General features: G+C 34.0%; 2 protein-coding genes across 3 annotated transcripts in view; one reads left to right on the forward strand and one right to left on the reverse strand.

Annotated features, from left to right (window-relative positions):
* LOC136852451 (uncharacterized) overlaps positions 1–17,500 on the forward strand; it is a 608,387-nt gene that overhangs the window by 113,642 nt on the left and 477,245 nt on the right. The window lies entirely within an intron of this gene.
* LOC136852450 (uncharacterized) overlaps positions 2,859–17,500 on the reverse strand; it is a 34,970-nt gene continuing 20,328 nt past the window's right edge. Inside the window, exons 7-10 of the mRNA XM_067127081.1 lie at positions 15,391–15,504; positions 14,862–14,984; positions 12,947–13,153; positions 2,859–3,173 (exon numbers count right to left, since the gene is read on the reverse strand). Coding sequence (XP_066983182.1) covers positions 2,968–3,173; positions 12,947–13,153; positions 14,862–14,984; positions 15,391–15,504 — 650 coding nt within the window. The 3' untranslated portion in view covers positions 2,859–2,967. The remainder of the gene's footprint in view (positions 3,174–12,946; positions 13,154–14,861; positions 14,985–15,390; positions 15,505–17,500) is intronic.

Below are 17,500 nucleotides of genomic sequence, written 5' to 3' on the forward strand. Positions count from 1 at the left end.
TTTCCACGAAGGGGAAATACTCCGTCAACATGAAAAATATATCTTTTATTTCAAAAGTGAATTATTTTCATTTGTATGTAATGTGCAATTTTACTACAGAAAGAATTAGATTAATAAGTCCCGCAATAATGCTTATTTTTCCGCATCACGAAAGGCTTCCTCCCCCATAGTTAAATTGGACTCACACGAGAGTCAAATTGTCCAGGCAGATGCCATCTACTGTACTGGTCACTTAGAGAAACATATCCAGACGTCTTCTTAGATGTTGTCTCTTTTCTTGGCCAGATGTTACTGGACTTAGGTTCAGGGCAGAGGAGAAAGGACCGCAAATTATTCGATTAGCTTTCGCTCTTTGCTATTTTCATCGCAGTTGTACTTAAATAGACGATGTATTAATGTACTAGTATGAAAATAATCAAATGGTGAAGCACCTTCCTAAAATGTATTTGGAATTATGATGATCTCTTTACAGGAACGCGATCATATTGTCTGAAAAACAATCTTAAGATCAAAGAATAGCTTGGGAAATAGTTAACTTGTTTTACTATTAGTTAACTTTGAGTCATGGATGAATGAAAGTCGAAATATAGCTATAAATTATTGTACTTCGATGCATAATGCCTGGCGGAACATAAAGTTTCTTCGCTTAGATAATTTACAAAGAAGACAATTCGACACTGTCAGCACCTTTAATATTCAGTATCTTCACATTGGGCCTTGAATGTAGTACAGAAGATTATTTTAAAATGCAATTCATGAAACTAACCGTATGAGTTCAGTCATACCTAAAACACATGTCTCAAGCATTTCTTTGGAAAAGGGAGCTTGTCTTTTCATTTGGAAAGCTTTATGTAAACTGTCTGTCAAAACAGAATCGTAGTGACAGAACCAGAATATCACGAGCGTTTTATATCCATAACATGCCAAAGTTGTAGGCGACACGTCCAAAGGAATCCCCCTCTCAGCTGAGACCCTGTTGACAAATAGCCCAAGCAAGGAACAGTTCTCTTATACAAAAGGTTTCAAGTCCGATGTGCATGTAAAAGCTGACATAGCATCAAGAGAAGACAATCATAGTCGCTTCCCTCCTATTACCTGTCACTCGCTTGACAGCAAAATGGTCTTTTATATTGAGACCTGCATGCAAACAATGAAATTCTACAACGCTGCATCGTTGCAAAGACAAACGAATGAAGAAATGCTCGGTTGGATCTAAAAGTCGTAATTTCTTTGAATTTATTGGTTAACAAGACGCCAGAGCCATTGTCAACATAACAGCGCTCCGAAAGCGAATGTCAGTAAAGATATCTGGATAAATAGGAATGTTCAGCTGTCAAAAAGCAGGAATTTGATAATAATAATAATAATAATAATAATAATAATAATAAAATAGAATGCAAGGTTAACAGGGTTATCTCCTCACCACATTATTTTCAAGGTAAATCTTCCTAACTCGCAGGGATCCACACATAAGCATTGTTCAGGCAATATAAAATTAAACCCCGCAGGGGGACAGTGCCGTCAGTGCACCTCATGCGGTGCAATGTAGGCATTACTTAAGGGTCTCTGCAGCGTCCCTTCGGCCTTAGCTGCAACTGCTTTCATTCCTTTTTACTGTACCTCCGTTCATATTCTCTTTCTTCCATTTTACTGTCCACCCTTTCGTAACAATTGATTCACAGGTTTTCCTCCTGTTGCACCTTTCAAACTTTTACTGTCAATTTCCGTTTCAGCGCTCAATGGCCTTAGTTGCCCCAGTGCTTGGCTTGTATGCCTAAAATCTATATAAATAAAAAAAAAATTCTATAAAATTAAATTGGCGAAATATGCATAGCTTTGTTAACCAAGAGGAAGTGATGAAATCTAGGGCTAAGCTAAGGCAAAAACACAAAATGTTTTTATCGTTGAAAACTTTAGGTCATGAAGTGAGAAAATGAGCGCCCACCGCCGATGGTAAAGCTATAAATTTCTCAATAACATATAAAGTTAAGCTTTTAACAAGCGAGGATGTTATACTACAAACGAATCATAGCGTTAAATCACAAACTGTGAAGGGAACTGATATTCTTGCTTTTAAGTAAAGGGGAAAACTAGAGATATAATGATAATTCATCCTTGAGGATAGCAGATATATAATGATGAAAACGTATTTCGAGGGAATGGGAAAAATACCATATTTAAAACGGACTTATACTGACAATTCTTTGAAGAATGAATCACAGCATATGTGCCAGGTGCTGTGTCTTCCTGAACTTCCTTTTAAGCCTCGTTGTATTGAATAAAAGTTAGCTGTGGGCTTTATCTCTGGTGGCGGTGCCTTAGTAACGACAGTAATCGCAGGATTATCAATCCGCAAATAATATAATCACTATGTTCGCCGTCAGCGTTATACACTGAAGTCTACTCAAAGGCCTACTCAAAATCCTTCTTCCTCTTTGTATTCCGGTGGTAATACAGGTACAAAGGCCACGAATAAAGGTATTCATGGTCGTTTATTAATCCCAACATTAATAAATACCGCATCACATTTCCAAATGTCTCGAGGTAACATATTCAGAACTGAGGTGAAATGTAAACAATTCGGCTAGTTTTTACTTCTACCAAGTTTAATTATCCCGGCTACAATTGCACAAATGTTGTATATATCATTCCAAAACAGGTTAACAATAATTCTCAATATATATATATATATATATATATATATATATATATATATATATATATATATATATATATATATATATATATATATATATATATATATAAATATATAAATATATAAATATATATATATATATATATATATATATATATATATATATATATATATATATATATATATATATATATATATTGGGCTGACATTGATTTCCAAGCTATACAAATATAAGAATGCAAAGATGAGACAGAAAATAACAATTCCCCTTGAAGCAGGCAACTCCTTCACCCTTACACATACATATTTCCTCATTGAAGCAATGCCTGACAAAAGAAGGGTATTGAATATGTAAGACACTTGCCATCCCAGATTGTTGGGGGCGATATCTTCAGAGCAACATACCCACAGGAATCCGGGCCTTCGTTAGGCTGACCTGAATTCCACAGGTGAGGTGGGACTCGGGTATAGGGTCCTTCCACCCACCTGTCGTCTTTGATTCCTAACCACACGTCATCTGCGGAAACAGAAAGCGTCTCTTTAGCATAATTTGGATGGAACGTTTTTATTGTGATGTAAATATTAAGTGCAATATAGATCTTCGCGGTATGCATTAAGAAAGCTCAATAAAGGAATGGAAAGAATCAATACCAATCATAGTTTGGAAGATATGAGGGACTATTTTTGAGTACTGGGTGCTGGAAAAATTAATGTTCAAGCATATAATGATTCTTAGCAGTTCCCAAGTATGCAGTTATGTGTATATAAAAAAGATAAAAAATTACATAAACGCTGAAAACACACACCACACACAAACACTCACCCATATATATATATATATATATATATATATATATATATATATATATATATATATATATATATATATATATATATATATATATATATAAAGAAAAAAATACGTTTATAAAGAAAATAAACCCGAAAACCGTAAGAGCGCTGTATTTCAAGCAGTAGCTTCGCTTCTTTAAGAAAAAGAATGATTTTTGTAGTACATTTTTTTTTCTAGATTACAGGCAATTTATTAAAGATATAGAGTTCGTCTGGTTCCGCTAGGCCAATGATCAGGAATGCTGATTTTTTTCAAACTGGAATCTGAGAATTTATGGTTAATATTATACGATTTCCCTGACCCTCTTGCCGGATTCGGATAGTTAATATTCATAACTGAAGCAACAGCCAGTATCTGGCCCGGAGAGACGCGTGCTTCCATGAGCAATCTGCGTTGCATTCCGATTTATACTGTGGTTTGTTCGATTCATGTGATTAAAGTTCGAAAAATTGTAATGTACACTTCTTCCCAATCGCTGGTTTTTCCCGAGGAAGGTCCCACCTCCCCCTCCCCAGCTAAAAAAAAAGTATTATGTGTTCTCAAATATCCTCAGGCGTTTCCCTCCTCCCACAAAGGTCAGTGACCGAAGATCCTACCGTATCTGGGCAGCTGAGGGCAAAAGGATTCTCTTTCCACAAAGTTTAATTAAGATTCTTGATGCTATCCTGGTATGGGATTTTATTTAATTTTTTTCATCTCACAGTTGTGTGTTTCTTTTGATCCCAAATTGGGGCTGAAAGAAAATCAGATTCGATATGTAAAGCGTCTTTTCTGTGATGTAGTCGCGGTATTTGACGAAAGAATTGTTAAGTAGAAATCCTAAGGGAGCACAAAATATGTTGCTTTCCTGTCCAGTTTGATTTTTACAGTTATATCATGATCCATAACGAAATGGATGTCAGATGTCGAGAAAGTGGATATTCTGGACGCTGTTGTCTTGTAGTTTGTGATATCCAGAATTATTAGTATATCTAGGAAAGGAATTCAGTTATTTTCCCACTCTGGTGTTCGGTACAAGGTTATTAAATCTGTTAAAGAATATGTTATTTAATCTGTTAAAGAATATATTAAAACTGAAATTTCCAGCTATTGGATTCCAAGGTCAATATACCATCCATATAGCTCATACAGGCCCTACTTTGGGCGTAATGGGATTCATTATTACGGTTTCAAAAGGCACCCTACAGTTTTGGACGAACTAGGTTAAGGAGACCGCCGATGATACAATTGAAATTCTGACTATAAAAAACACGATCAAATGAAAAGTCATTATTGGAAAAAGCATAGCCTCTTTAGTTTCAAATTTTTGTTGTGGTACAGCAAGAGGAAAATAGTCCATATTTTGTGTCAGGTCATCTTAACATTAGTAGAACTATTCGTTTCCAGTAACCCTGTGTCCTTAATCACCTGCCATTTAAAAACTTCTCGCATGAATAGTTCTCCTTTGTACTGCCAAACCTTTAATGTTTGTAAAGGGTTGGAGTTACGGACCGAAATATAATGCACTTCCGTTATAGTTGACTTCATTTATATAGTCCTTACTGATGCATATATATATATATATATATATATATATATATATATATATATATATATATATATATATATATATATATATATATACATATATATATAGTATATATATATATATATATACATATATATATATATATATATATATATATATATATATATATATATATATATATATATATATATATATATATATATATATCAATAAGGACTATATAAATGTAGTCAAGTTCAACCGGTTTATATAAGTGGATTGGCTACGCCCACAAGCTGTTGTCTACACGTAAGCTTTAATGTCAGTTTCGATGAACTGACAGAAGAAATGAGATAAACCTATAGTGAATGGATGTATTGGGAGAGTGGGAGAGTGTGTGAGAGAGAGAGACCTTACAGACCTTACAGACCTTACAATTCGTTCGGGTTGCCCCAGGTCCCTCAGTGTGAGGCACCTTTGATGTCTACCAGAGAGTTGCTAACGCATCTTCCGGTATATTTTGCATCTTCCAGTCTTGGATGGTCTGGGATGCATCTTAGATATTTGTCGAGCTTATTCTTAAACACATCTACGCTCACTCCTGTTATGTTCCTCAGATGAGCTGGTAGCGCATTGAATAGACGCTGCATTATCGATGCTGGTGCGTGGTGGATTAATGTCCTGTGTGCTTTTTAATTTTCCTGGTATAGTTTTTGGCACTATTAATCTACCTCTGCTTGCTCTTTTGATAATTTTAGTTCCATGATGTTTTCGGTAATTCCTTCTATCTGTTTCCATGCTTGAATTACCATGTAGCGTTCTCTTCTCCTTTCAAGACTATATAAATTTAAGAATTGTAGTCTTTCCCAGTAGTCAAGGTCCTTAACTTCTTTCTATTCTAGCTGTAAATGACCTTTGTACACTCTCTATTTGTGCAATATCCTTTTGGTAGTGTGGGTACCATATTATATTGCAATATTCAAGTGGACTACGTACGTACGTTTTATAAAGCATAATCATGTGTTCAGCTTTTCTAGTTTTGAAGTGCATCTGAACAACATTCCCATTTTTGCTTTGCATTTTGCCAATAGAATTGCTATTTGATCATTGCATAACATATTCATATTCAACATCACACCAAGGTCTTTAACTGCTTCCTTGTTTGTGATTGTCTCATTATTAGGTCCTTTATATGCATATAGCATTCCTACTTTATCACCATAGTTCATTGATTCAAATTTATCAGAGTTAAATACCATCCTATTTATCTCTGCCCATTTATATATTTTGTTTAGGTCTCTTTGTAACGAGTTCCTATCTTCATCACAAGCAATTTCTCTACTTATTCTTGTGTCATCTGCGAAACTTCTTACTACTGAGTCCTTAACATTACTGTCTATGTCTGCAATCATAATCACAAACAGCAATGCAGCTAACACCGTACCCTGTGGTACACCGGATATTACCGTGGCTTCATCCGATTTCTCATCGTTTGCAATCACTATCTGTTTTCTATTTTGCAAAAATTCTTTTATCCATCTTTCTACTTTGTCAACAATGTTATGTTTTCTAATTTTTTGCTAATATATTATGATCTACCTTGTCAAAAGCTTTTGCAAAGTCTAGGTAAACCACATCTGTATCTTTTTCATTTATCATATTTTTATATATGCTTTCATGATGGACTAACAGTTGGGTTTGTGTACTTTTTCCGGTACAAAACCATGTTGTCCTATATTGAACAATCTATTTTTCATTAAATGTTTCATTATATTTTTTTCATTACCCTTTCATATACTTTCATAATATGAGATGTCAGACTCACAGGCCTATAATTACTTGCCTCTAGTCTTGAACCACTTTTGAAAGTAGGAGTAATATATGCTAATTTATGCTCATCATAAATCTTGCCTGTATCTATACTTTGCCTTAATAATATTAAACAAAATTTTTTCTTTGCGATTGAATGAACCACTTTCTTTAACAATATGGCAGGTATTCCATCTGGTCCTGCTGCTGATCCATTTTTAATTTCATTAATAGCCTGCACAATATCGGCTTCTGTAATATCTATATCTGATAAGTATTCAGTATTTTCATCTCTTATTTCTGTATCATTATCTTCATTGTCAATTCTAGGTGTAAATTCACTCTTATATATTTTTCTGCTAATATGTTACATATTTCCTTTTTTCATTCGTTAATCGCCCTTCAATTCTTAGAGGGCCTATTTCTACTCTTATTTTATTCATCTTTTTTGCATATGAATAAAAAATTTTAGGGTTTTGCTTGATATTTTGTAGTGTCATTTCTTCTAGGTTCCATTTTTCATTTTCTTTTGATTGTATAATCTTTTGTTCTGCATTTTCTATCTTACTTTTTAGTTCCATCACTTTCCATGCATTCTTTTCTTTTTCAAGAGCTTTTTTCCACTTTCTAATTTTCTGGAACAAGATCCTTCTGTCTCTTGGAATTCGTGACTGATGCTTACTTTTTTTTTCTTGTATATATTTTTCCACTATTTCCTCTAATATTTTATATAATATATCGGTATTTACCTGTATATCATCACTTACAAATATGTTTTCCCATTCTTTGTTTAATTCTTCATTTATTTTGACCAATTTATATTCTTACTATAGAAATTGTATTTTCCATATCCTTCCCATTTTTCGTCTCTTGCTTTTCTTTGTTTTCGTATGTTCTGGAACGGACTGTTAATTCTATGACATTATGGTCCAAATACTCGTGTTATATACTATTATTTCTTTAACATAGTTCACCTCATTCACAAATACTAGGTCTAAAATATTATCCTTTCTTGTTGGTAGGTGATTTATTTGCTGAATGTTATGTTCTAGTAGCATATCTAATAGCTTTTCAAATTGCCTCTTATCTTCTGCACTACTATTGCTCTCTTTTTTTATATGTATAAATACAACCACAGTCTCCTATTCGTTCTTTTCCATTCTACAAAAGGAAAGTTAAAGTCTCAGTTAGGAGTATAGTCAGTCCTTGTGATTTCTACATATTTCATCCAGTTTTTCAATTATTATGTCAAACTCTTTAGTATTAGATATCTATATATTACAATGTTCACTAATTTTTCAGATTCAAATTCTATCGATGCTGTTCACATTCTGTGTTACTATATTTCTCAGAGCAGATTTTTCCTTGATTGGCATCTCTCCCATATATGTGGTTCCCCTTGATTTCTATTTTTCTATCTGATCTATAAGTTTGGAAACCCTTTATCTGGTCATCATTACCAGTCTCTTGGGAATACCAGGTTTCACTTATATTCAATATTTCTATTTTTTCATTTTGGGTTAGTTCTTCTAAGAACTCTATCTTTCTTTTGAGTTACTGAAACTAGACCCTGCGCGTTCATCACTATGATTGTTTGCATATTATCTCCATTATCTAATATGGGTAATAATAAGGATTTTCCCATGTCTCTTTCACTGTTCTGATATGTTGATCTTTTTTTCATTTCCAGAAATTCGTACATTAAAAATCCAACTTTTCCATTATATTTGTTCTTCCAGCTTCATATTTATTCACTTTGTGCATAAACCTGCACTTATCTCCATATCTGCACCATCCTTGCATCAAGAAGGCATTGATTGTTCCTTGTGTCATATCTGAGGATCCTGAGACCTTCATATCGTGGTGCTGACTTTTCATAATGTGTTGTTGGCTTGCTTTTTGCCTTCATCACAACATCTTTGTTCTTTTCTTTATTTGTTTCATTTTTTCCTTGGTTTTTATATGTATTTTATTTTTTTGATTTTGATTTTGGTCTTTCATGGCTACAGGATGCATGTACCTACATTTCTTATTAAACCTACATCCATTTCCTTCTTTCCAGTTTCTACATATTTCTGGATGTAGATCTCTGCATTCCTCTTCATAGCCATCTAGATATGCACATTTGCCATAGATCTCATAATTGTGACATATCTTGGGATGTTTGTAATAACATCTTTCACCAAACCTGAACAAAACAATGGCTTTTCAAAAGGGTGCATACTGTGTCTTTCTTTTCTTTTCTTTTTCTTGTTCATTCCCCTCAGTATGGAGATCCGGGTACAACCTCTTTGGGATTTTATTTTGATTTATCAGGTCATAATTTATTTCTTCATATGTATGTTGCTGTATTGCCTCATATGTAGAAACCACTATGAGTTTCTCTGCATCCATACTATTATCCTGTTCTTTGTTTTCATTAATCTTTTCTCTCTCTTCAGTCTTATTTTCTTCTCTATTTTCCTCTTCTTCCTCTTCTTCATCTTCTTCATCTTCATCCTCAACAATCTGGACAGCAAGTCTTGATTTAATGACCTTGTCTATCCATACTAGACATGTTGAGCAAAATATTTTTGTGTCTTTATTTCTATTTTGCTCAACTTCAGGACAAACACCAAGCCAATAACAGCCACCATCACCATTTCAATCAGGTTTTGTTGGATTTAAATGCTACAAACACAAAGGTTTAAGAAAGGTGATGCATCCGTTTGCCTGTTGAGAAATCAATATATTCACTAATTCCACCTGTACTTATTTTCTTTGATGGAATGTGATGATTTTTGACATTTTCTTTTATAAGTCTTTTGATAACTTGAACTTTCATTGGTATCTCTTCTATTATTTTCTTATATTTTCAAGATTTGCTCTGGGGAAAAATCGTATCCATTTCAATATGTCTGTGAATGATTTCACATCTTTTTGGTCAATGCTGCAATTAATCTCCATGATCAGCAAACCAAGTTCCCTTCATGGAATTCATCGTATTGAATATCACTTATGACCTGGTGGATGCAGAACACCTTTTACCACTGTTGGCAAACATGATTTTCTGATTTTATTAATTCAAGAGGGACAAAACCAGACTAGACGGTTTTTCGTCTAATCAGATATTGGATAATCAGTCTGAAGGCACAGACCACTTTTAGAAACACGTTCATTCGCCCTAATTGTATGTAAGAGACGTGTGCAGGTATTATCCCCAGACCAAAGAACTGGCATTACGTCTCACCGTGTTAACAATGTCACAAAACAGAGCTGTTCAAAGGAAATGAAGAACTGTTGAGTTGTTAGGGCAGAGAGAGAGATTCTTACTGATGGTGCTGATGTTTTTTGTGTAATTATATATATACTAACATTGCTCCATGTAATCATGAGGAGCTCATTCCAAATGATGGTCCATGTGGCTGATGCTTGACGACCAATAAACTCTCTCTCTCTTCTTGTCTCTCTGTTGATACTGATGTTGTTGTGTTAGCTCTCAACACACCCATTCAGTATCTCAAAATTCAACAGCCTTGGGCTGTATTTACAAGGTTTATCCGTCATTCCAGTTCATGAGTTAATCTGAAACTTGACGCCCCAAAAGTCATTAGACAACAGTTTGTGTTCCATGCCCACTCACCAGGCTGTTGAACTGATGGAACTGCCTAAAGTTCTTCCGAAAGAAGACAGGTCACTGGAAGGTGGACGGGTAACAACATTTCGATGACAGTTTGTCGCTGGATTTCATCTGGGAAGGATCATGATGCACCAGAACAAATAACTGAATAGACATAAATTTTGTATAGGCCTAATTCATTTCATTGTTATATCCTTCAGAGCTATTTGTAGGGCATTTATAAGTTTAAATCTTGTAATAAAAATTTAAAACAATATTTCCATGTGATACAGACAATTTGGTATAGGGCGTGGCCAATGTCCTCCTTCTTTTTAAATAGGTGTTACTATAATGAAATATCAAGGGCAGTCCATTTCATAAAAAACTGGAACCAATGGGGGTTCTTATTTAAACACCATTACGCCAGTATGAGAATATACATCTTTTTTTAATAAGAATATTTAGACCAGAGCATTGGAGACCGCTTTGCTTCAAATCCTACCTTAAGTGGATTGCATAGTTAGTCTTCAGAGCTAATCATTAGATTAAAAAAATGGCAAAACATTTTCCAATGTGACTAATTTCAACTCGTGATACGTATACTTTATATTGGTTTAGGGACATTTTAACAAAGCATAATAAATTACAACTTATTATCTTTAAATGACGTGTAATTCATTAACGTTGATACTGTGTTTGTGGAATGATAGAAAATATTTTGATATCAATCCGGTCAATTCTATTCTTTGTTTAATGACGTGATCACTATTATAAACAAATACATTCCTTCACAGGACTTATTGTTTAGCTATTTATTGTTTTAATAAATACACGTTGATAAAAGATAAGAATAGATTATCTAATAAATAACTAAACAATAATTTTATTTTTCTAAATGACATAATCCCTTCCTATTGTATAATTTTAACCAGCAGTAAGTAGGAATTCACCGGTAGTCCAGTCTTGCTGTTCAATGTTGATAAAGATGTAAGGGACTGTCACTATGGTAAGTGAAAGATTTAAATTTAGAACAAAATAAATGCTTTTTAGTTGATGTTTGCTCTGTAAGTTTTACTACTGATATAAATATTATAAATATGTCTAACAAAAGGAGAGTTGAGTGGTTTAGAGAGAATTTTCTTCCTGGTAACCGGCTTATGCTCCCAGTTTAGTTATTGGTGGTTCGATTATTAATATTCCAAACCCCATTTAAATTGACTTTACAACTAAGTACGTCATCGTAAGACCACAAGGGCTCCACCCCGAAGTAAAACGAAGAAGTATGGACGAATTAATGAGGACATTCGCATTTGAACGGATAAAAAAAACATCATCGTACATCTTGCAACTGATTGCAATTCTAGCTTAATTTGCACCAGTCGTTCTAATTATAAGGGAGGAAATTCAGTTGTGTTTATCGTAGTTTTCAACTTCATTGATTTCGAACAAATAAGCCCCTAGCAGCTAATATCCACATGAAAGGGACAGTAGGCTGGATAATTGGGACAGATGTCTGTGTTTATCAGTCTGTCATGGGGGTATGGGCTTGAATTTGAGTTATACCCTAAGCTGGGTCAAATAGGGGCCGTGTACAAAATTCTGTAGAGATTGGTGAAGCAGTTCGGATTTCTATAGCGCACAGACATACAAACTTTCATGTTTATTATATAGAAGAAAGAATATTATATAATATATATATATACATATATATATATAAATATATATATATATAGAATATATTTAGTGCTTGTGTGTAATTTTGCTACTTATACACAAGTGACTTTTTATGTTTACAAATACTAAGCCATAAATATCGTTGAATATCCAGTTTACCCTAAGTGCAAGTTATTCCTAAGATGGTGTATCGTTGAATATCCAATTATACACAAGTTATTCCTTGGTTCGTTGAATATCCAATTCGCTGTACACTAAGTGTAAGTTATTCCTAAGATGGTGTATCGTTGAATATCCACTAAGTACCGTAAGTGCAAGTTATTCCTAAGATGGTGTATCGTTGAATATCCAATTCGCTGTACCCTAAGTGCAAGTTATTCCTAAGATGGTGTATCGTTGAATATCCAATTCGCTGTACACTAAGTGTAAGTTATTCCTAAGATGGTGTGAAGTTAAGTATACCTTAGTTTAACCAGACCACTGAGCTGATTAACAGCTCTCCTAGGGCTGGCCCGAAGGATTAGATTTATTTTACGTGGCTAAGAACCAATTGGTTACCTATCAACGGGACCTACAACTTATTGTGGAATCCGAACCACATCATACCGAGAAATGATTTCTGTCACCAGAAATAAATTCCTCTAATTCTTCATTGGCCGGCAGGAGACTCGAACGCGAACCCAGCAGAGTGCTAGCCGAGAACGATATCGACCCATCCAATGAGGAACTCTAAGATGGTGTGAATTAGATATCAAGAGATATGTGTAGGTGAATATTTGTGAATGTGTTTGTATAGGTGTACTGTATGCTATAAGAGATTACATACTCTAGTTTCTAAATAGAACTTACGTGCGCGTGCTGATTGTGGGAAACCGAGGACGCGGCCAAAGAACTCCTGCAGCTGAATTAGCTGGTCGATATTCGTAATCCCCTCTAGGAGCCTGTATCCTAACTGGTAGCAGTAATCTCTTGCTTTGGTCCATATCATGCTTTCCTTCACAGGAAGCACGCATCCTAGTCCTTCGATCATCTTTGCAGGGGACACGCATACAATGTCTGGAAGAGTGAAACAAATGTATTATTATTATTATTATTATTATTATTATTATTATTATTATTATTATTATTATTATTATTATTATTATTATTATTTGAAGGCGGTAGACCGTCTTTTTAGCATGTTCTGTTAAGAAGAATGGCAGCATCAGTGGAATTGATTTTATACAAAGTCTTTTCAATTCTTCTCACCATTCTCTTTTCTTCAGGGTTGATATCTAGCCGGCCAATGCACATAATCTGGATTATGTGCATAGGCCAGCTCTTGGCAGATGTCAGCTCTGAAGAAAAGAGAGCAGTGAGAAGAATTGAAAAGACTTTGGATAAAATCAATTCCACTGATGCTGCCATTCTTTTTAGCAAGACACGTTATTATTATTATTATTATTATTATTATTATTATTATTATTATTATTATTATTATTATTTCGGAAGAAGACTCTCTCTCAAGCAAACTTCATTGAACAGAATGGCCGTCTGAATGCCGTTTAGTTTGGTAAACAAGAATCCCTCGGCACCTTGATATAATAAAAATCTATCTGCCGATTTATACGCTCTAGTTATGCGCACTTACTGGTTGCGGGTTCTGGTACGCTTGTCAGAGGAGTTCTTCGTCCCATAATTAATCAAATCATCTGCTGACGTAACCATATGCGCAAGAAGGACCAGATATTGTTGAAGAATGTTAATAGAGAGTTCTAGATTGTAAAAGTTGTGAAAGGAGTAACGTTATATGTTTGAAGGTAAACAGATTACACGAGAGCTGCCTCCTGAAAATGTGGTAAATAAGGTATACATATGTACCTGGAATCCAACACAATTGAAGAATTAGTAGAACTGCCAAAACAGGGTTAAATATTTAAGTGGTTTTACTAATTCTTCAATTGTGTTGGATTCCAGGTACATATGTTTCCTTTATAATCCCCACCTGTCATTTATATGAGCTTTCTTTGTAAACTTACTTTTATATTTCTTCAGTCTGCTAAGTAAAGGACGTAGTGTCGAAAGGCCTCGCAGCACTCCAGTGTTTCCGTTTCCTTCTGTGGATTTTATCTTTATTTTATATATACTTCATCACGTTCCATATTTTCGTGATTCAGTTATATATATATATATATATATATATATATATATATATATATATATATATATATATACATATATACACATACACACATATAATGTAGCCTATATATGAAAAGAGGATAGAGAATTACTGGGATGTCGTTATAACTTACAATAACATTAAACTCCATTGGCAGTTCCCAACAGTTGAAAATCACGTAGATCCTATGTAATTACACCGCAAAATCGCTTGTTAACCGATCGATTCCTGACAGTAATGATTTCTAAATAACTCTCAGTCCTATAACACAAAGAATGGATACTTACAAGCAATAGGTACTTACCATTGCGAACAATGGATACTTACTATTACAAACAAAGGATGTTTACTATTGCAAACAAAAGATACTTTCCATTGTAAACAATAGATACTTACCATTGCAAGCAATGGATACCTACCACTGAAAACAAAGGATACTAACCATTGTAAGCAGTGGATACTTACCATTGTGAACAATAGATACTTATAATTGCAAGCAATGGATACTTACCATTGCAAACAAAGGATACATGCCATTGCAAGCAATGGATACCTCCCATGGCAAGCAATTGATAATTCCTATTACAAGCAATGGATACTTACCGTTGCAGGTTAAACCGTTTCCTGAATATGGTGGCCTACAGCGACAGGTGTAGCTTCCAATGGTATTGTTACAATTAGCCCGGCTATGGCACCTGTGACGAGCGGTAGTGCACTCATCTATATCTGTTTAAGAAAAAAAGTTCAGGTTTGTATAAGTGATAAAAATTTCTATGTAGGTTTATAATTTAAATTTACATATATTTATATAATAAATACACAAACACACACACATTTATATATTATATATATATATACATATATTTATATAATAAATATGTATATATATATATATATATATATATATATATATATATATATATATATATATATATATATATATATATATATATATATATATATAGATAGATAGATAGATAGATAGATAGATTTATATTTATGTGTATGTAAAATTCATTAATTTCGTTCAGTTATTTATCCCTTCCTAATCTTATAATTTCTTTTAATAGGTAGTAAGGGAAACATATTAATATAAATGATCAGAAAAAGCTTATTGTCCTCTTGAACTCACCACTGCAAGTAAATCCATTCCCTTGGTAACCTGGTTTACAAAGGCATCTGTAGCTCAGGACATCATCGATGCACTCTGCGTTGGCATCGCAGTGGTGACCTGCTGCGCATTCATCTGTAGGATACCAAAAGGAATGTTGAAGATTTTACGCATATTGTAACTGAGCAAGTAAACTGATGCCCTAATCGAACCCAAAATTGATGAGAATAGCGAAAGAAAGAAAATGAAAATAAGTTCTACTCTGAGGGAAGCGATGGGCTACCATCTTAAAAATGGCAATTAATGAGAATCAGAGAAAACGGTGGTAGAGATATTTCCTTAAGAAGAGATTCAAATTATCGCATAACCAAGCATGTCACGAATTGTCCGTTTCTTCAGAATTACGGACAGGCAGTTGTTACGAAGCTGCCTTCGAGTATACGTTTGGAATTAATTATAGGTGGTTAAGAGTAGAAAAGGTGGAAATAGACAGTGGACGAGACAGTTGCCAGTCAACCATATATCCAGGCCTTCCCACGTCTATCTCAGCACGTTATAAATTTGATGGAAGAAATAAGTAACATTTTTCATACGATCACGAACATAGAATTTGCATGGAAAAACGAAGCATCAACTTAAATTCGATGATTCACACACTTTTATCTGAAGTGGACACCTGGCAACTATGTAAACCCGTGAACGTCAAGACTGGAAGAGTAACTGCTAGTCAATTCGGACATTTTGCTGCATTCCCGTCATTTAGGAAAATAAAATGATTGGTTATCGTTATTTATTAGAATGATGTAAATTCATGTCTGTCTTTTATGAGCGAGTATTTATTCAAAACAATAAGAAAGCGCTTGCCTTACATTCCTATATGAAGGGAATGTTTTTGTTTATGATATCTGATTATGTCATTACCAAAGGTACGAATTGACCGGTAGGCGCCACCAAGCCTTGCTTTGTACGGGTTGATATAGTTGCCGTACGAATATGCATAGAGGTAATGTTTTGCTACTGTTTCGTGTAACCTTATACGTAATGCTTCGTTCATAAATTTGATGTCATTGTAAAGCTAATGAGTTGTAATTTATTATGCTGTGTTAAAAATGTCCCTAAAACCAGCATAAAGCATGTGTAACACGAGTTGAAGTTAGCCGTATTGGAAAATGTTTAGCCACTTTTTTTCTTAATTCAGCAAAAATTGCTAAACAGGGATACCTAAATTTTTTTAATTAAGCACAAAAGTAAAATAAATTTCCTTTCTCTTGATATATAATTCATTACTATTTGTGTTAAGTGCGATATGACAAAAGGCAGTGAAACAGAGGCAAAATGCATGAACAAGTTCTGGGTTATCCGTAAGCGACACCTGTTGGTTACTGTTTTTCAAAAAACCATAAAAAATAGGCACATTGAAATATCAAATTTTTGTTTACACGCTGAGAAAATTCAATACTTTTTGATTCCAATAAATTCTGCTGACTGATGAAGTAATTCACTTAATAGCAAGAAGCAAAAAGAAGTAACAAAGTCTATTCTGAATATTTCTCATTAAAAAAAGACGTATATACTCATACAAAATTGATGAATGAGTTTAAATTAAAACCTGGGAGAGGGAGTGAGAGAGGGAGAGAGAAAGAAGAGGGGGTGCTAGGGAGAGAGAGAGAGAGAGAGAGAGAGAGAGAGAGAGAGAGAGAGAGAGAGAGAGAGAGAGAGAGAGAGAGAGTTTATCAGTTGTCATTCAGAGTTTTCCTGGGTGGCACCGGGCTGGCTCAGCTAGCATATATATATATATATAATATATATATATATATATATATATATATATATATATATATATATATATATATATATATATATATATATATATATATATATAGTAAAAGTGTTCGCTGCCTTCTTTTAGTAAGGAATGTAGGAGTATGAATGAAAATTACTGCCATCAAATTCAGTCATGAATATCAAGAGACAGTATATAACCGGAAATTTACTCAGATATAACTCATTGTTTTTATTTGTCTCACTGCACTGTGCCTCAGTGAATCAGCGTTATTTGCCAGTTACACGTGCTGACGATATATATATATATATATATATATATATATATATATATATATATATATATATA

This window comes from Macrobrachium rosenbergii, chromosome 25 (genome assembly GCF_040412425.1).
Source record: "Macrobrachium rosenbergii isolate ZJJX-2024 chromosome 25, ASM4041242v1, whole genome shotgun sequence".
Classification (NCBI taxonomy): Eukaryota; Metazoa; Arthropoda; class Malacostraca; order Decapoda; family Palaemonidae; genus Macrobrachium; species Macrobrachium rosenbergii.